The 20,783-nt window shown below is 34.9% G+C and overlaps 2 protein-coding genes across 8 annotated transcripts; one reads left to right on the plus strand and one right to left on the minus strand.

Moving 5' to 3' along the window:
• Positions 1 to 1,538: 1,538 nt before the first annotated feature.
• On the plus strand, positions 1,539 to 14,333 carry LOC118275332 (CLIP domain-containing serine protease HP8). 4 transcript variants are annotated; one of them, XM_035593236.2, is made up of 9 exons: positions 1,539 to 1,706; positions 2,138 to 2,219; positions 9,377 to 9,519; positions 9,703 to 9,886; positions 10,194 to 10,299; positions 11,641 to 11,828; positions 12,136 to 12,237; positions 12,359 to 12,409; positions 13,470 to 14,150. In XM_035593236.2, the coding sequence occupies exons 2-9, from the start codon at positions 2,144 to 2,146 to the stop codon at positions 13,778 to 13,780; spliced, it is 1,161 nt and encodes a 386-aa protein (XP_035449129.1). In that variant the 5' UTR covers positions 1,539 to 1,706; positions 2,138 to 2,143; the 3' UTR covers positions 13,781 to 14,150. The 4 variants fall into 4 exon arrangements, with proteins under 4 accessions (XP_035449129.1, XP_050551182.1, XP_035449128.1 ...); XM_035593235.2 differs by lacking the exon at positions 1,539 to 1,706 and adding an exon at positions 14,189 to 14,333 and having other exon boundaries at positions 1,999 to 2,219; positions 13,470 to 13,780; XM_050695225.1 differs by lacking the exon at positions 12,359 to 12,409 and having other exon boundaries at positions 1,541 to 1,706.
• Positions 14,116 to 20,194, minus strand: LOC118275335 (uncharacterized protein C14orf119). 4 transcript variants are annotated; one of them, XM_035593242.2, is made up of 3 exons: positions 20,002 to 20,194; positions 18,149 to 18,381; positions 14,116 to 16,668 (listed from the first exon to the last, which is right to left on the minus strand). In XM_035593242.2, exons 2-3 carry the CDS (start codon positions 18,341 to 18,343, stop codon positions 16,360 to 16,362), a joined length of 504 nt encoding a protein of 167 aa, XP_035449135.2. In that variant the 5' UTR covers positions 18,344 to 18,381; positions 20,002 to 20,194; the 3' UTR covers positions 14,116 to 16,359. The 4 variants fall into 4 exon arrangements, with proteins under 4 accessions (XP_035449135.2, XP_035449134.2, XP_035449131.2 ...); XM_035593241.2 differs by lacking the exon at positions 20,002 to 20,194 and adding an exon at positions 19,684 to 19,861; XM_035593238.2 differs by lacking the exon at positions 20,002 to 20,194 and adding an exon at positions 18,588 to 18,767.
• Positions 20,195 to 20,783: the final 589 nt, after the last annotated feature.

Raw genomic sequence — 20,783 nt, forward strand, 5'->3', positions numbered from 1 at the left:
TATTATCTAAATTATTTGTTATCTTCCTTATTTACTTTAAAGTTTAAACTTGACATTAGTTCCGACTATTGTATTGTAGTTAAAATATGTATTAGCGATAGCACACATTGAACTAACGACTTTATCAATCTAAGTTATTTACAATAAACATTATAATATTATGCAAAACATAAAAAAAAATTGACGGTCTGTGTCTCTATGTCTAGTTCCTATTTATGTATCACTTAACACACTTCCTAATATCGATATTTATGAATATATTTTATTTATAATAGATTAATTTTAATATGATTTGTTAAGATTATATGATTTTGTTAATTTTATATAATTGTATAATGATTTGTGAAAAGTGGGTGTACATTATTCAGTGATACGTAATGTGTACCTATGCCTACCTCTTCGGGGATAAAATGCGTGACGATACAATTTGTTAATATATTCATAGTTTCAAATCATTGAAGATAAATCAAAACGCACTTTATGTATAGGCAAGTTGAGTCACTAATAGATATTAGAAAAACACGTTGAACGCGAACGTGATAATAAAAAAAATACACATTTACATAAAACAAACATTTTCGGTCGAATACAATTAATACTAGTTTCCTAAATAATTAAAAGGAATCAAGGATGTGATCAGAACTATTATAATAGCCTGTATGTCATACCATGGAAGGTTTTGGATTCTCCACAGATTAATAAAGTTGTACGGATTACTCACGCGTTTGTTGCTTATGACTATAGGTCCCGAGCGTAGTTTGAAACTGGTTGAGAAACCTCGTCAAATACATAAGCCAGCAGTACAACGTAATAACCTAACAAAGTACGTATACGGATTACTCACGCGTTTGTTGCTTATGACTATAGGTCCCGAGCGTAGTTTGAAACTGGTTGAGAAACCTCGTCAAATACATAAGCCAGCAGTACAACGTAATAACCTAATTAACCCGTGGAGATTTCTCCTTGTTGATAATTTGATAGCAAACTGTTGACCAATTACGAGATGAATCCGTGATGAGAATGAAGAATAGACACAACGTTCAATTAGACCTAATATGAAACAAGGATTGCGAATAAAATCTTTGGGCAACAACACCATTTGTTATTTTCATAGATTTTAAACTATTTCGACACACGTTTTTATTGAATAATGTGTACCTAATAGATGTTTAAACAGTACCTACCTTTTATATAAATATAATAAGTTGTATATGTTATTTTATTATTGTTATAATAAAATAACTATTATATTATCATGTAAATATAACTGAAACTAATCGATATATAATTAAGAAATATTGTTCTTACCGTCCTTACCCAGTATTTGATAACTACAGTGACAAAATTGGATGCAACTTAAAATAAAATAAAAAGATATGTTAGCATCAGTATGCTAGTGTCTAGACTCTTAGAGATTTTAAGGGAAAAAGGAAAAATGCATTTGTATCGCAGGTCCGTTTCCAAGTGGCGGTATATCGACTGCAAATAAAGTGTAAGATCGACACAAACAGTTCAGCAAATGTTATTAAGGTAGAGTGCAAGGATTGAACTCAGTATCGACGAATCACAGAAGCCCGACGTCCAAATTGTCGATTAAACTTACATATAGCAATAACTTTACACAAGTTCGCGACGAATTGTATATAATGCAGCATTATGCAGAACGGTACTAGTCGCGCATAGAAGGCATTACAACCTCCGACCAGGTAAGTATAATTACATACACGTGTTTAACTCACATATTCCTCATATCCACTAGTTTCAATACAAAACCCAATATTTTAATAAATCTTGAGACCAAATTGAACGCCAATGCCGACAACGATAATTTAATTTAAACGTTCGAGAAAATAACACTAAAATCTATACAAATACAACATAAAACTTGTGTCTTTATATAAGGAAAATCCTAAACTAAGACGCGTTGTCTATAATAATAAAACACGCGTCATCACAACATGATCACAGCTATTCGCATTTTCAAAAAATATTTATTGTTGATAACCTTAAGTGTGAGGTGGCGGCTAGTCAGGGCCGGTTAACTGAACTATCAGTCGTGCACGGGCCGTCCGCCGGACAACTATATTGTTCACAGACTCGTTTCGAATTAATGTTTTATATTTTGTTGTAACACAAGTGCCAAATGATGAAGAGCCTGCTAGAGGGGACGGTTGTCATCGCGTGCATTCTCATCGCGTCATCGTCAAATGCTGGAGGACGTGAGTACTTATTGTCTTATTCACACGTAATTAAACTTTAAACGAGATGAAAAAAATATATGTTTTTAAACTCCGGTGACCTTACTGCATAAGTTAACCTCCGTAATCTTTGGCGTACGCACCACTTACCCATCTCATTGCGTATAAACATAAGTGTATTTGTTTACTTAGCAACATTAAGGTATGTTAACCAGCCATTAGTTAATTGGCATGTAACGAGGAACGTGATCTTATACGTGCCGACATACCTACTCGATTAATATGAAGGTGACAAAGTTTTTTAGACATATTTTAATGGATTGTGCTTTTCATAGTACGAAGTAGCCTTCCTTACATACTAAGCTACTTGTACATGGGCATGTGCCAATAATAAATTACTTGTTACCTAAGTAAACTTGTTATAAAGTGTGCATATCTATTTGTTTCTATTGCTAGCAAATATTGATATAAGTTGTTCTAAACAAACAAATGATTTGGTTACACGAATTCTCGAAACAGTTTGCCAAGGATTGTAAACCGCAAACATTAGTTACATACAATATTTAAGCCTCTTATTATGACAAGATATATGAAGTAAAAACATGTTAAAGAAAGAGGTATATAAGTGGCAGTATGTGATTCCTATGTACCCTCACAAGCCAAAACAATTCAAGTACATAACCAACGAAGTAATGATAACAATAAATTGTTTATTGTACACAATTTCAGAAACATAATTACATACAATATTTCATATATACATACATACACAATTGTAAGTACAATAGAACTAAATACCTGTTTATAAATAAGTACAATAGAAATTACAAATGCAATTTGTTATAAATTTGAGTAAATCGATTATATATTTATCGACATAATGTCACGCCATTCTCCATTAGAATCATATTAAGATAACTGTCGAATAGTGATAGGTTCCAACAAGTGTAATTGAACATGTTTAACTAATAATAACATTTAATATGAACATTAAATTTCGATTAAAGATAGTGAAGACATTGTGCTATTATAATTCCTAGTGTGTTATTATAATAGTATTGGAAAGTAGGGGGTATCATTAACTGTGGTACCTAGACGTAAAACCCAACGGGTAACGGTATTAAATAGCTCAAAATCATATATTGGGATGTATAACCCCAATTTGCCGTCTCTAATATCAGCCTCAAATACTGAAAGTACTATGCTATCCCTAATTAGTGCCGGAAACATTATGAAATGATTACTGTTTCGGTTTGGTTTGTGGTCTATCTGTTATTATTCTGATGATTCAGGTTGTTTTTTTTTCTTAATATTGTATGCAGCAAGTGGGTTGAAGAACTTGGACATTGCGTTATAAAATATCCAGGTTTATCAGAAAGCGCTGATGCCTGGTCTCTGACAAATCTGTATATAGTTCCTTATTCTTGGTACTACTACGGGAAGAGTACCTCTATGACAATTGGCACTACCACATGCCAAAATTTCAATTAACAAATTGTTCAATATCCTATTAAAGTCCTGAGGTACTAACATGAATACTAACTAACTCTCTGTTTTGATACACCTGAACATTTTAACAGTGATCTCAAACTAGACAGCCTGGCAAGCCTACCGATTATAGCAAACTGTATGAACACGAGGCCCACAGTCAGGCTTTAGATAATATGGAGGTGTAGTATACCCCAGAGCAGCGGACTACTTAGCGGGTTACCGAGGGTCCGGCTCAAAAAGCAGGAGTAGGAATGGGGTGGTTTTTAATTAGTAAGAGTTTGACACTCCCTCTCGCCTCGCTTAAGACGGGAGAAGTCATTGAATGATTATCCTCCTCAACAAAAAGATGTAGTTGATATATCCTTTTTGTCTTTTATTGTACATACAAGCTTAAATGTTTGTTATCTACATAATTACATTTTTACTAAACAGAAAAAAAACACAATTCCTTAGTTTCAAATAGTGGTTGAGTAACAAGTCAATATCAAAAAGAAATCCGGTTTGTTCCAATGCAATTTGGTGAGAATCTTCAGTACAAAACCACAAGATTGTATTAATTGACGATATCTAATATTATCATACCTAGCCAAAACGGGTTTCTGCTTACAAAGTACTATCTCAAGCACGCATTTAAGATTCACCTTAAAGTGTACAGAATACGTTTTAATTGTTTGTAAATATTATAATTTTAAGTGTCATTAAACTATTGGTTTCATTATTTACTAGTTACTGACAGTAGCTTCGCCTGCGTTCAGTTAAAATATCATATCTGTCTGTATACCAAATTTCATCAAATCTGTTTAGTAGTTTTAGTGTGATTGACAAACAAACATCCAAACAAACAAACATCCAAACAAACAAACATACCTTCACTATTTATATTATTTATGTAATATTACCTATATAGTTTTGTGAAATTATTAGCTGGTTGCAACGACCGCCAAGTAAACGGTCTCAGGCTCTATTCTTCTTTTTTTATTGTAATAACATGGATTCTATTTTGGTGCTGAAGAATTAGACACGAAGAATGATGTGAGAAATATCAAAAACATACGAAGCATTTGTTATATTTTCAAACGAATACTAGTTACTCTCAATGTGCTTTGGCTCTTATTTATCGTGGCATAATGCCAAATTTTTAGTCTATAGTCTTTCTCGATAAATGGACTATTATCCAATACAAAACAGAAGGAAAAGCAATGAAATCCCCGCGTTCAGACAAAAAAAGAACAAATTCTTCGCCTTATATCTTAGTTTAGTACTTATATGTATAAAGATGCATACACTCTCTGTCTGCAAGCAGATGCAGACTACAACAATAGCTTATTAGTTACCGTTATCGTACTTTAATTATTTTATCAGAAAATTACAAAGTTTCAATTGAAAATATTACTTAGGTATCGTATTTATAAGACTCAATGTGCAATTTTATCGTACGATTCAACTGATTCGAGGAAGAGATAACGAAGTAATGGGGGTCAAACAGTTAGGCTATCTTTGTAATACGTAAACACTAAGAAGTACTGAATATAAAATTCACTAAGCAATGTCATTGCGTAACTTTTGTTTCTGGCAGTTTTTTGGCTCCCATTAAAATTTGATTAATTTTGTATGGAGTTTACCGGGGCTCCGGCTCAAAGCAGGTAAAGGAACGGGGTGGTTATTAGTCATTAAGAGTCTGACACTCCCTCTCGCCTCAACCAAGGCGGGAGAAGCCAATAGATGCTTTTCATCCCTCAAAACAAAAAAAAAAAATGCATCTACTTTTCACCATTAATGTTTGAGTCTTAACAGGAGTGACCCTATTAAGTTGTCAAACTGGGTACAAATTCAGATGCAATGTCATTACGGGAATCTAAAAGACGAAACCTCTTGTTCGGCAGTCGCACTTGCGACTTGACCAACGAAGCAACAGTCGCGGTCAAAGTTAAAGTCAAAACATTTATTTCAATTAAATGTTATAGACAGCTCTGAAACGTCATTCAAATCTTGAATTGGACATGATAGTAATGTTATTATATTCTCGTCGACCACAATGTTTCATGAGGTCAATGATCTATGAGGTTTTATAGGTGTTGGAATACCCCAGATATCTCCCCACATACCTACTCATGTAGCTACTCGGCTAGGATACGCAGAAACGTAAACAATAAATACATTACATCCCTTTTTATCAATATATACCGCAAATACTTATTTAAAAGTGATAACAATATTTTATTTCATTTCTTGAAATTAATTAAGATAGATCGTTACTACATTAATTTATACATGTTTGTTGTTCAGTTGTCGACATTTAAAAATACCTATTAATGGTTTAATTGGACTAAATGATTGGACTTTGACTTTGGCCCTAGGACGTAGGTACACATTACAATTGATGTCAACTTTTTCTCGATAAATACAGTCATGCGCATCTTTTCCTCTTAACCTGAGAACCTTAAATTAGCTAGTTGTTCAGACTCTTCCGTATATGTCCTTGAATAAAGGATTTATACCGGTAATTCCCAAAAATAATTAATTATCTATTAACGAGTTCTAATTAAGCACCCAATTGTCCTGTTATGTTAGATTACGGTCCTATCGTGACTCGGGACTATACATATACGGATACTTAGAGCAGTTTCTAAGCACAACAAAATTAATTGCATTGTTAATACACAATACTAATCCAATATTAATTTTGTAGAATAAACCATACATTCCAAAATAAATTTAATGTCAATTTAAAATGTAAAAAATAAATCTAAAATGTGTTTGTGCATCATTTATTTTCTTTTGTATATAGTTCACTAGTTTTTGTTAAGATCAACAACTGTATTAGTACCGTAAGACTTGGTTAGGAGACCATTAGGTACTAACGAAAGTTTTATACCAGACTAGTGCTCTATTCTAGGACTTTACGTCCCATGTGATAAGAAATGAGGCTTAGACTGCAAACTGCAAGTCATTCTAGACATGTCAGCCGCGAAAACAGTAATGACCCCGCGATCATGACTGTTCTTGACTGAGTACCAATGACTCAATCAAGGGTAAAATCCAAATCTAATTAGGTAAGACCTAAATGAAGAACAATGTAGTACATATCACTCACTACACAAACCCAACACAAAACAAACTTATCGGAAACATTAATGTGTAGAGTAAACATTAGTCATATTAATATCTAGTAATTTGATTGACAACAAACAATGTTATTGTGAATAGTATTATAAATACCTAAATTGATATTAGCTTAACTGTAATGTAGGAACAGTAGGTACCTCTACCATCAGTTTGCTTTGTTGAATTTCCGTAGACACTAAAGTTTAAAAAATGGTATGCAAACCCGAACAGTGCCTTTAGAGGACAATTTTAGGACCAAAATTTATGGTAGACACAATAGGCGCACCGCCTATTACATGGGACATACAACATAAATTGTGAAAAGTGGGCGTACACTACTGTATATTATTGTGCACCTCTGCCTACTTCTTCGGCGATTAAAGGGGTGACGATATGTATGTATGTATTGGTATTATGAGTAGCTCTAACTAGCAATGTAATAGTTTATAAAAATTACTACAATAACTATAGTTTAGCTATGTTCGTTCATTCTTTTCAAACGAAGGAACGAGGTGGTTTTTTGTCTGTAACTCCCTCTCGCTTCACCCAATGCGGGAGAAGTCGAATGATTTTCTTCCCTCAAAAAAAAAGTAGTTCGTTTTCCTCTACACTACATTCAGAATGCATTGGTAGGTGCCTACTGAATTCGATGAATGTTTTGGTGCCTACAACAGGCTAGGTTGTAGGCTGCAACCTACATGTAGGTACTCTAGTTGGCCTTTACGGAAATTAAACGTATTAATATTTATTCACCACTAGTACTTTTTGTATGACAGTATGATGGACTGTTATGGTCGTGGAAATAAACTTGCAGCTTCAATTGTTTATGTATTTTCTGGGAAATTAAAACATCATACGGGATTTTTTTGCTAAGGTTGCGCATATTGATGGGATGTGGCTAGACCCTAGGATGCATATACCTACTAGCTATTCTGGGCGAGTTGATGGATAATACTATTAGTCACATAGTACCTACTTAGGTAATATGAGAAGATATGGAAGGTTAGGGGTCTCCCCAGAAAGGGGAACTTTAATATAATCTACAATTTCATGATTATTTTATATTAATCGCACGATAACGTTATTTTTGTCTTACGATTGCAATCTTAGACATCTAAGATACTAAGTATTTTCAAATTAGTGCCTAAGTTTTTTGGTCAGAAAATTTTGGAAAGGATATTTGAATAACACAAAAAATTTCCACTGCAACGACCCCAAGCAAAAAGGTCGACATCCGATGACTATTATGACGGATTCTAAATCAGCTGTAAGCTGCGACTAAAATAAATTATAAACAATATGAGTCTTCAATTAAAAAACGTTAAAATGATTCGACGAGGCCACGAGATTAACATATTGTAGCTATACATACAAAATATCAAGCGGATTATTTGTCAAGAGCCTGCCAAAGGTCAATACTTTTGTATCGCTACTGTTGAAGAAAAAACTAAAAAAACCCATGTTGGAAAATTAAGATTAAGCAACACCTTTTGTATATGTATTTTTTTATAATCAACGCTAGAAAACCCAAAATATTGGAACAAACGATACTAGTTTATATAATCACTTATCAATTGGACTATTTAGACATTGAAGTTTTAATACACCGGTCACACGCATAAATTAATTAGGTAATAGGCTGCAACTAGGGTTCCCAACTATACTGTTAAAAACAGTATTATACTGTTTTTCACTAAATTATACTTTTTACTGTTGAACAATAATAAAGTATACAAAATACTGTTTTCAAAATGCTGATAGTTATGTTCATTAAAGTAAGTGGTTGCTAATATATTTTAGTCTATTTAAATCTAAGTTTTCTGTTACTTTTTCTATTTCAATAAGCGAGAACCTGTAATTGGCTTCATGTTATATAAATTTTAGTATTACCTGTTGGTTGCCCTAAAATAAAATAAATGCATAAACAGTAATAGAAAAGATATGTCCTAGAATGAAAGAAGTATCTACTTATTGCCTACAATATGTACTTCGCGAACACGCTTCTAAACGCATGATATTAAAGTGAATAGTCACTTGCGGTGCACAATTAACCTATTAGTTATGACAAACAGGGGAACTCCGAGACAGTTACATCAGAAATAATCAATGCATAGCACACCTACATCTTACGCACAAACATATATACCGCTATGATGATCATCATACCAGTCTACGATATGAGGATCCCACATAGGAGGCCGCTCTGTTAGGCGAGTAGGTACATTAATGAAAACAGAAAAAAAGCATCCTTTTATCCTATAACGTCATTTAATACGTATAGTAAAGTTATTCTCCAACACAGTCCAACTTGCTATAGTTAACTGCGTATTGACTTTATCAATAAACATTTATTATTAATTTATGAAGAATTTGCGTTTTAAATCCACTAAGCAGTACATAAGTCGGTAACAATTTTCCAAAAACCTTTATCGACAGTAAATTCTTTAGGGATACACTATGTGTTCATTATACTCGCATCTCTCATCTCATGACTTCGATAGATTCATGAAATGGTATCGTAACTCCATTGGAGAATAAAAACATCAATTATGATACTAACGTAAGATTTCATAATTTTCTAGAGCGGTGTAATGGCGGGGCGAGTTGCATCCCTCTGAACGAATGCTCGGGTCTGCACGCGCAGCTACAGAAAGGCAACACACCGCAGCTGACGCAACTCCTGCGCAGCCTGCACTGTGGCTTCCAAGGGACCGACGTTCCTATGGTGAGCATAACCAATTACATATCTCAATGATTGTCGAGAATGACTACTACCTAAAAAGTGTTTAAAAACAAACAAAGCCTGTTTGAATCACTTTTAAATATATTTCGACACAGCGTCAAAAAAGAAAGTAAGAAGCAAAATAGTATCTAAGAAAAAGTACAAAGTAAGATTTTTCTTTTCTAGATATGCTGTCCGCCAGAGTTTCTAGGTGGTCAGAGCTCGACCCTGTCGATGAGAGCTGGTAATCCTCTGGACCTCCTGCCAAACTCTCGAATTTGCGGGATTCAGAACAATGACAGGATTGTGGGAGGCGTACAGGCTGACATCGACGAGCATCCATGGATGGCCCTTATCAGATACGACAAACGTAAGAGCTGCTAATACCTATAATATTTTTATTATATACCAATATTAATTTACCCAAATTAAAGTTACGTAGGACCTTCCAACTACTTACATTGGAACTGACGTAGGTAATATAAATTAAATTATGAAGCTACAGCTAAAAATAAAGAGCTTAATTTTTTCTTCTTTATTTAATCAAGAAATTACACTCAAACTAAAGGAAAGTTAATTTTTAGTTTAAAACGACTCATTGTTACCATCATGTTGTTACTTACCTTATTATAAGTTTAATAAATAAATAATTATAATGTTTGCATCGTTTTCCACAGCCGTCAGTTGGGGCTTCTACTGCGGAGGTGTCCTCATCTCAGCCAGATACGTCCTCACAGCGGCTCACTGTGTCAAGGGAGCTGATCTACCAACAACCTGGAGACTGTAAGTACCTGTCTACAATTGTTTACATTTTATAAATATTTATTCTTCATCAACATGGCTTACCACAAGGTGAGACGGTGGCCAAACGCCATCCTATTAAATGTCAAGAAAAAACAGCCCGTGGCAATTTATTCTCAAACTACGGACACCCTCTACATAAGAGGGGTTTGTAGGTATAATTTCCACGTTTGGCAGGCACTAACAGTATTTATTATAATTATTAACAGTAGGTAGACAAAGCCATGTAAATTTCTGTCTGCCTGTAACGGTGGAAGAGATACACTACCAACTGATTCATCGAAATAATCTTAATGTTACCTTAATGTTACCTTCGTGACGCATAACTTTCCAGTTTTTAAGCTTTAACTCAGACTTCATTCCCTTGTTTAAAACTCTGTGTTTATGTACATTGTACATGACTGCGCACGAGTATGTGTCATATTTACCTGCCTACAAGTAACATTTTATTTGGGGTCAACATATTGATTACTCGGTCCAACTGCAGTGACTCGACCTATCTCTTGGTATTGTATGTTTTTTCAATCAAAGTGGGATTTTCCGATTTCAACGTACCTCAACCAAAACTAACTAACTCCCGCACTCGGAGACATTTAGTGATTACTTACACTATTCAGTATTGATTTTGTTCCGAAAACAATTACTAAGGACTTGGTTAAGTAACCATTAAATGACTCTGAATACAGCAGTAAGTAGGTCTTATCTTACCTTACCTTTTTTTCCAAGCTGAGCGTCAACGTCATTGCTTCCTGCGCGTGAAAGAACGTTTTACGGATGTGTTACAACTACACGTAGGTAAAGAAGATCGTCAGGTGGTCAACATTTGCTTAGGACCAAGTTACAAGTCACAAACAAATTTTCCATTATAATCCAGCTTAATGTCATGCAATGTATTTAGCAATCGTTTTTATGGCTTTGGTAAATAGGTATGAAGTGCTGACACGACTACATTACTAGTTTCCCAACGTCATTGTAGAAATCGATGTCATTGTTAATGAACCTAAACCATATACCAGTCTACCACGGGTTTTAATAAGTTAATCCTTCATAGCCAAACACTACCTACAAATGAGTGACTGATTGCAGGGTTGGCGCGGTGGCTGTGTAACCGGCTGCCGCGCAACGTGTAGCGGGTTCGATTCCCGCACGAAGCAACTCTGTGTGATCCACAAATTGTTGTTTCGGGTCTGGGTGTCATGTGTATGTGAACTTATGTGTTTGTAAACGCACCCACGACACAGGAAAAAATCCTCGTGTGAGGCAACGTTTTTTTTTAAATGAAAAAGAAAAAAGTGTTCACGCAAAGCTCTCAAATATTTCCAGGACACAAGTACGACTAGGTGAATGGAACACGACCAGCGACGTGGATTGCTTCCACGACGACTGCAGTGGGCCCGTGCAGGACATTCCAGTGGAGGAGATCATCGCACAGGAGAACTACGACCCTCAGGACAGTCAGCAGCACCACGACATCGCGATGCTGCGACTTGCTTACAATGCGCAATACAATGGTACGTACCTGTTTTTGTATGTTAACCTACCACCATAGTACCTAGATATTTAGGGTAAAATATACTGGACACAATAAACTGTGCTACTGCTGAGAAATTTTCGAAAAACCGAAAACACCAATAATACTTCGTCCGACCCGGGAATCGAACCCGAGACCCCTTGATCGGCAGTCGCACTTGCGACCACTCGACCAACGAGGCAGTCTGGCATGTTGGCGAACATAACCCATGATTATGCAACCCCGTGCGGCTTGAAACTAGTAGAGCATTTTTGAAAAATGTGTAACGTATCATGTTAACGTTTCAGATTTCGTGAAACCCATATGTTTACCGATGACCAACGAGCTGAGAAACAGCTTCTTTGAAGGCTTTGACCTGGAGGTAGCTGGATGGGGCAAGACAGAAACCCGTAAGTAGAACATATTCACGAAGGGTTACAGAGTCATAGTTTTGAACTAACCATGCACAGTATACATAGAGGTAGTTGCACAAATTCATCTATTAGTTTCGCTAACAATGGTTGCTTTCAGAGGACGCTGGTAGCGACTCCCAGCAGATATATTCCGGACCCAATGTGGCAGGTGGGCCGCCATGGACATAATGTGAATAGCTTCGATCCCACCCTGCGTGCATGCACGATCCTATTTAAATAATTTAATGAATAATTACTAAACTTATATGATACCTACATATTTTTAAACGTAACCTCTACTCACATTAGAATTTTCTGGTTTCTTCTGTGTCGTGGTTGCGTTTACAAACATACAAATTCACATCACACCCAGGACTGAAACCCCACATATGCACATCAAACCTGCAACACATTGCGCAGAAGCCGATTGCCTATTGTGCTTACCGTGCTATAGATTCATATATGTTCTCTAGGTACATCCATATCACACATCATGGGTACTTGTTATTTTTGAAAAAAAAAATGCTCCATGCCCGACTCTTTGATTTTTTCTATGACATGAGTACAATTTCACATATGTATGTTCTATTTACTTATCACCTATTCGCTCATTAGGTACAACATAATATTATACACTCATTAATTAGGTAGTAGGTAAGTACCTACCTACCTTGAAGTGCACTACACGCGCTCACAATTTTTTCATTGCACATACTTAGGTTCATTGTACGCACCCATTTACATACCTCTATACATTTTTGTACATAGGTATGTCTATGTACATTTTTTTAGTTCTGAATATTTGAAACATACCTTATACTTATTTTATTTGATTATGTTATTACCTACGCAGGTTTAGGCATTGCTCTGTTGTGCCTAGAATAATGATAAATTAGGTATACCTTTTTGCCTATTGTATATCTTCGTTTTCCTTATTATATAATTTATTGTTAAATAAATATATAAACAACTACCTATTTACTGCAATATATACCTAACATTTTTAATAACTTATGCAATAAAATCAATAGGTACAAAACATTATTACAAATATTGAATTGCCTAATTAGTACACAATACGTTTAAACAATAATTAACAATTGTTTAAAGCTTAATAAGTAATAACAGTTTAAACGAACCGAGCTTTATTCTGCTTTAATTAACAAATACAACATCAAATGAATACGAATTAACAAACCAGTTCTAAGATAGATGACCAAATATTGCAGGAACGGAGTCTGAAGTGAAGCTAAAGGTCCGTGTGCCGGTGGTCAGCCTGAACCGGTGCGCCGCCGTGTACCAACGTGTGAGCAGGACGATAGAATCGACGCAGATATGCGCGGGCGGCGTCCAAGGCCAGGACTCGTGTCGCGGAGACTCGGGCGGCCCACTCATGGGACAAGCGCCCTCAGCCAACAACTGGGTAGTCGTCGGCGTCGTATCCTACGGCCCCGCTCCCTGCGGTACACAAGGCTGGCCCGGAGTCTACACCCGAGTAGGCGCCTACATCGACTGGATCCTATCCAAACTGCGCCCATAGGTAAATCAAGATTTTGACTGAGATATTTAAAAATATAATTTTATAAAGAAATCATGCGCAACCAGGCACTAATTAACTAAGGCGCAAGCATTAACTTTTTGTATTACCGTGTAAAAACTTGAGATTAACTTAATTTATAAGTGTTGATGCCTATGGAACTTGCGTCTATGAAATAAAGTACATTATATTTTGACGTTAGTGCCGTTTAGTCACAAATGTGTGCCATCCATGACAGTACATCTTGCCACTGTAATCTAAGTAGTAGGTATGTAAGACTGTGTGAACTAACAATATTGCGACGGTGGATCTAACTACGTGGAATAAATAAAACAATGTTACAATTATAATAAAATTTGTATTAAGTAAATAATTTATTTATAATTAGATGTATAAATGACCTCCTTCTAGTCTCGCCCGGCTCCCGCCTGCATCGCCCTAACAATCACACTTCAGACCATCACGAAAGAATACAACTACGGAAATATATTACTTTTGTGAACATAGGACAAATATACTCCTATATAAAGAATGAAATATATCTACTCATTACATATTGGCACGTATTATTATGTTTGTACTTTCTCCTTCACACGATCTAGGAGCGTTCCAAAGATCTTTTATATTTGGTTTTATTTTTAATATAATTTTGCTACAGTAGGACAGGGGAACAAATAAGTAGGTTACACATTTCGTAAAATCCCGCCATTCTCCCCTGACACGCATGTTTATCCAAGCTACGAATTATTTACGTTTATGGCAATATACAATACAAATATGACAATGTCTCAGACAATTTTATGTTTTTAACATCCAATGACAGCTTACATTTAATAATATATTTTGTAATATCAATAAATGAAAAATAGGAGACTGAAATCGATTATACATAATCTGCCTATACTAAATAGTAAAACAGTAAGATAATGCTTTTATGTAGAGAAAGAGCAAAGAATAATCATGATTACAGTAATAAAGTAAATACAGAGATTCAAGAGTGTAATTCTTACATACACAAGCATAAGCTTATAAAGTACTACATTATTAGATTTCAATAACCGCGAAAATGGAAAACAAAATGGCTACGGTACCATCATAAGTTATAACTATGACAAATATTCAAAGAGGAGATGTCATAACTGAATTTATCTTTAACACAAAGCGTGACACTTTACAGAGAGTGCGGGACATTACAAACCACGCTACTCTCTATTTTCAATCTAGTGGTCTCATACTACAAAAACGTTGCCAATTCATGTGCCACTTTCAGCCTATCTACACCTTTTTACTTATAATATGGCAGCACCTTTTTACTTATAATATATACTTATAATATGGGCAGGGTCGTTTTTTATTACTACAGTGCACATTCATATTATTATTATGGCATCTCCTCTTTGTAGTTGCTTCATGGTTATAACCATAGAAAATTATTATAGTGACCATAATCTTTAGAAAGGATATTTTCTAACATTTAGTCTGTCTGATTGGTTATTTTTAAGAAACTTTGAATATAAAATATCAAGGCAAAAATATAGCACATGTGTTTTATATGGCTTTAGTTTTAGGAGTCAGTTAACTATAGATACTTCTAACATGCTGACAATTTCATTATTGTAGATTTTTTACAATAAAATAAAAAATCGTTTGAGTACCTTAAGTAATTTGGTATTTCTAATTATGGAGAAAGTAAGTGCAGTACTCACTTATGTCCTAAACAATACTTGTCATCGTACCACAGACACTGTTAAAATTAATTTATGATAGCGTGGAATGAATTAAAATGGAATGTTTATACCATACAACATCAACAGCCTATAAGTGGCCACAGCTGACCAAAGGCCTCTCCTCGCATTGAGTAGGTTTGAGAATTAATCAACACGCTTGCTCAATGCGATTTAAGGCCCAGATTTCCTCACGATCTTTTCCTTCACCATTTGTCAGTGGTGTCTAAATAATCTTAGAAACTACACGGAAAAAGTCACAGTCAATATCATTAATGATTAATAAAGTTTACAACTTCACGAGTTTTAGTAATAATATCTTGAATTCGAGAATATCAGAATGTTTACATTCCATACAAGGCTTTAGCTTCCCTCAATACAATACAAAGGAGAATCTAACAAATAGCTACAGACAATAATAGTACAAATAGAATACTATAAGTTATTCACAAAACATAATTTAATATTTCATAATTTAATTTTTAAATTGACTGGTTAGTATGTTTCTTTTGTGTAATAGTGTGAACTTGGCAACATTTATTATTAATTTTAATAATACTAGAGACAAAAAATTAATGAAAACCCTTATTCATCGATGAGGACTACCGTGACTGCGTTTGGCGCCAAGATTGGTTATGTAGCGAAAAGTTTTGGGTCCAATAAACTTTTTTTTTCTTCTGCGGCGACCGAGTTACTGGATATAAAATATTTGAAATTTAGAATGATGGACATTAGCGCCATCTGCTGTGAAAAATAGTAGTCCTCATTGTGTGATCTTGGCTATATTTTATTTTCAAATGTGTGCTGGTATGATTAAAAAACGAAAAAAATAATTAAATAAAGAACCTTATCATTAAATTAAGATGCAGCTGCAATTTCTACGGGAATGTTCTCAGGGACCGCTGGCTCTGCAGCAGGTTCCTCTACCTCAGCATGTCCGTTCTCTTCATTATTCCAGGTCTCACTGTCTTCAGTCTTTTTCTCTTCCTCCGGAGCTGGTGTATGATATTCGAAGAATCCGTTCTGATCACCATTTACCTGTGGTCCGTTTAACATGACATCCTGCAATTTCTTTCCGAACTCAGGGTCTGTCTCGGAGACACTCTTAATCAGCCTGTCTTGTTCCTCCTCAGCCCAAGTTGGAAACCACTCGTTGAATAGTTTTATCTGGAAATTGTAATAATAATTATTATTTTTGTGTTAAATTTTTTTTTTTCATGGGTATTTTAATGTCATACATTGTTTAGTAATTTTAGGAAGAGGAATAATAAGACATAATATTTTGTCTGTATTCTATATTTTACGTTATTATCGAATTAAAATAAATTCGACTAAATATTAAAATATTTTATCAGTATATTTATTTTATCTATCTGGACTGGACTACATCCTAAAAAAGTACCTATTGTATGGATAAATGTTCATGTTTAGATTTTTAAGCATTGGTTGAATGCCTCATTGGTGAATGAAAATTCCACATAAGGCGAATCATGATTAGGATATTTTAGAAGTCTAGAATTGTGCAGTGTGACAAGGGGTAATTACATTGAATAATGTATTCTTCCCCTGCGGAGATTAAAATACCTTATTTTATCAAGATCATGGAAAAAACCGAAGCACCATTTGGAATTATATTACACCTACTTTAGGCAGATATTAATAAATTGTGTAAGATTATAAATATAGCTATAATGCGTTCTAGGTGTAATTATAAACACTATTCATGTTTACATAATTGCTGACTCATGGGGTAATTGTGTTGGCGATCAAGATCAACACAATACAATTATTTTTATTAGCCAATAGCCGACAAGTTTTCTGCAAGCTGTGTAATTCGATTTCTCTGCAGAAAATTGTTATGAAATCATGCAAACTGCTGTATATGCATTGTTGATTGTTTTCTATGGCATGATGTCAATATTTTACAGCTGTGTAGAAATAATTAGGCGCTCATTTTATCTTCTTTATAATAAGTGGATTTCTGTCTATTAGAAGAGATTTCGAATAGATCCCAATGTTGTAAGTAAAGAAGTACCTAGCCTGTATACCTGTATGTTTTCTGATGGTGACAATTATTTCCAAATCTATACATACATCAAGTCTATCAATTTAAATATACAATGATATCTTTCTGCAAATACACAATTAATTATTGAAATTTTTGATGATTGATGAAGTGTTTTTTTTTAGGAAATAGATCACTGTAGTTGTAGTCTTTTTAACTGTCTCTTCCGATATTTAATTGTCTATAACATGATGGTGTAAGATATGCAAATATCATTAGATGTATACCACTAGAAAAAAAATACACTTTTTCATTACTCCTTGTAACTATAAATAGTGTAACATTATATCTGTTCCAAATAGTTAGCTGTTCATTTAGTGAACATATTTATGACATGACTCACTTTGCTCTATATTTAACCACAACAAGGATTAAGCATCAAGGTTAACTCTTCAAGAATTTTTCATGTTTGTTTCTGTTTTTTTTGATAAAATAACAGTAATACTATATAAGGCCAAAATGTGGAGATTTTGGTATAGCTATTTATTTGTTTAAGAGTATTTAGTATAGTTATTTGTAAGTAAGAGTTTTTAAGAACCAGTTTACAGACTAGAAAGTGTTAATATGATTATTGAAACTCACCCGACACTGGAAAAGGCTGACAGGCTTGTCATCACAAGTTATAGAGGCCATTGAAGCAGCCAGCTGATCGGGTTTGTCTCCCCGTGCAGCGGCCAGCACTGGCAGGAAGTCCTCCCTCTGCAGCTCACTGAATTCTCCGAACCACTGCAGCATGTACCGCAGCTGGGCTTCTGAAGTTAAACCGGGGGCCGACATCCTTCGGGCGAGCGGGCGGTGCTCACTTGCTACACAATCTAAATACAAATGACAATTTAAAACACACAAATATCCTTTATCATAAAACAGACAATGTTAACTGACAATACAAGGCCTTTTTCCTCTTTACAAACAGGTACACAGTCGCTGAACTCAAGAATTACCTGATAACATCGAGTTAAATTAAATAAGCGCACGAAACGCGTCTCGAAAGTAGGTAACTCGAAAGAAATTTAGAACTTACTATCAGACACCGATAAACAAACAGTGGAGCCGAGTAACAGAGCCATTGTGACACACTTAGACAATAGTATCTATAACAATAGACTTGAAAAACACTAAGTGGAGTAATAGATTGTCGGCAGGAACGCGAACTGTTAGACACTTTCTACGAGCGCTCGCCTACTCGACTGCAACCAAACCACACGCAGCACAAGGCCACATAACAATTTCACCTTTCAACTTGTTATATCATACGTAACATTTCACTTTCTAACTTATAATTTATGAAAATGATTTACATTTTAAAGGAGAATGCTCGTAAAAAAAACCCAGGCCCGGCGCAAACTATACGTATCTCAGTTTATCAGTATAAATGAGTAATGAAATGCTATATAGGTACCATCATCGAAAACGATGGCTAAATGTTGGAAATTGATATTTATTTTTTAGCATGGATTAATTTTTATAATTGTTTTGATTTATGAAACTAGTAATATCTTTTGTTTTATTGAGTTAATACGCTTCGTATACGCCGTGAGCATCAATTACAGATCACCCCTCATCAATACAGCGTGATATAAGACGTTTTATATAGTAGAGGTAGTGGCAGAAATGCAATTGGCGAATATTATTGTTCATGCATACATGGGAAAAGGACGCTCGGTTGTTGTGCCCATGTGATGTCCATCATATACTACCTTGGGTGGGCAAGGCACCAAGATGGTTTTGTAAATCCCGCACTTTCACTACAAAACGTAATATAAGATGTAGAAATAAAATGATTGAACTTTGAATAATCTGATACATGATGTTTTGATAATGTATACATTTGTTTTAATACTTTCTACTCGTAATATCCTTTAAATATCATCATCATACCAGCCGAAATACGTCCACTGCTGATCGATTTAAATATAGTCCCTGACAAAAAACAAATAGCAATTTCCTACATTTAGCCATCGTTTTCGACGATGGTACCTATACGGGATTTTATTACACATTTATACTGATAAACTGAGATACAAATCGTTTGCGCCGGGCCTGGGTTTTTTTCCCATACTTCGTGAGCATTCTCCTTTTATATCCGAGAAGCTGTTGTTTACGTAAACGATATTTACCTGTTTTCAATGAATCCAAATGCTTCCTCGTATAAACAGATCGATCACTTATCCGTATTTGTTGCAAAGAAAGTTAATATACTTTCGCGTAATATGTTTATAGTAAAACTTGAAAAGAGCAGCAGAACTCGTACTAAACAGGTAGTTAACTGTCAAGATTGTTATTTCACTTGACCTTGACAAACTTGACAGCTACCTGCTACAGTGACAACAGAATAGCCTATTGGGTTTTAGGCACGTATGAGAGAGACGCCTGCATTTCAAAAACTAGATGAAGCACTATCTACAACTTCAGTACTATCTAAATACAATACAAACCGTTTGCTCCTCGCTTCACTTTTAGTAACCACTAACCACACCCACGATTCCCACGACAATTTAAAAATGATTGTTTATTAATTAGACGACAAATGCCAGTGAGAAACGTACCTACAGTCAAAAGACTGTTATAGTTCACGTTCCTATCTGTCTTTGTCGGGTTCACTTTATGTAATAAGAGCACAAACTACTAGATTTTTAGAGCGCATTGCAAAAATATGCGCACGATCCTTGACATATCTATACAAAGGAGATGAATAGCCTTATGGGTTGGTACTAGGTATGCAACAATAGCTGACGTAGGTATTTAGATTCCTAATAAAAGAAGGAGAGGAATGTGATTGATTAAATTAGAATGTATTACGTAAGAACAGTACTACTTGGAACCTAGGTAGCTTAGGTACCTATATAGCGCGTACCGAGTTGATTTTTTATTTAATTGGAGCAAAAGTATTTTTTATCAATGTTAACATGCCTAGTGTATATTAGAACTTCAGAACTGAATCCTTGTGTAAGTAAACGTATTAATATTTGAGTCTTTACAGGCTTATAAAATAAACATGACCCCGTTTATACCCAGTAGTGGTGACCGTGAGCTTAGGTCATGTAACACCCGCTATTTACTTTTTCCTAAGGATTAGTCTTAAGCAGTAAGTAGTGTTGCATTACGTGCTTACTTCTTTACCTATCACGTAATGGTAATTTGTCATAATGGCAAGTGATTGCTGATTACTAAGCCCCGTTCGTGGGCAGAGATGAGAGGAGATAAGTTGCTGGCCTTT

This window comes from Spodoptera frugiperda, chromosome 8, assembly GCF_023101765.2.
Source record: "Spodoptera frugiperda isolate SF20-4 chromosome 8, AGI-APGP_CSIRO_Sfru_2.0, whole genome shotgun sequence".
In the NCBI taxonomy this organism is placed as follows: Eukaryota; Metazoa; Arthropoda; class Insecta; order Lepidoptera; family Noctuidae; genus Spodoptera; species Spodoptera frugiperda.

Coding starts and splice junctions, on each gene's coding strand:
- LOC118275335 (XM_035593238.2), bottom strand. CDS start 18,633: ATGGCTCTGTTACTCGGCTCCACTGTTTGTTTATCGGTGTCTGATA. Junction 18,382..18,587: donor TTGTTTATCGGTGTCTGATA/GTAAGTTCTAAA, acceptor ATTTGTATTTAG/ATTGTGTAGCAAGTGAGCAC. Junction 16,669..18,148: donor TCAGCCTTTTCCAGTGTCGG/GTGAGTTTCAAT, acceptor TACAATTTCCAG/ATAAAACTATTCAACGAGTG.
- LOC118275332 (XM_035593236.2), top strand. CDS start 2,144: ATGATGAAGAGCCTGCTAGAGGGGACGGTTGTCATCGCGTGCATTCTC. Junction 9,520..9,702: donor AAGGGACCGACGTTCCTATG/GTGAGCATAACC, acceptor TTTCTTTTCTAG/ATATGCTGTCCGCCAGAGTT. Junction 11,829..12,135: donor TTACAATGCGCAATACAATG/GTACGTACCTGT, acceptor TTAACGTTTCAG/ATTTCGTGAAACCCATATGT.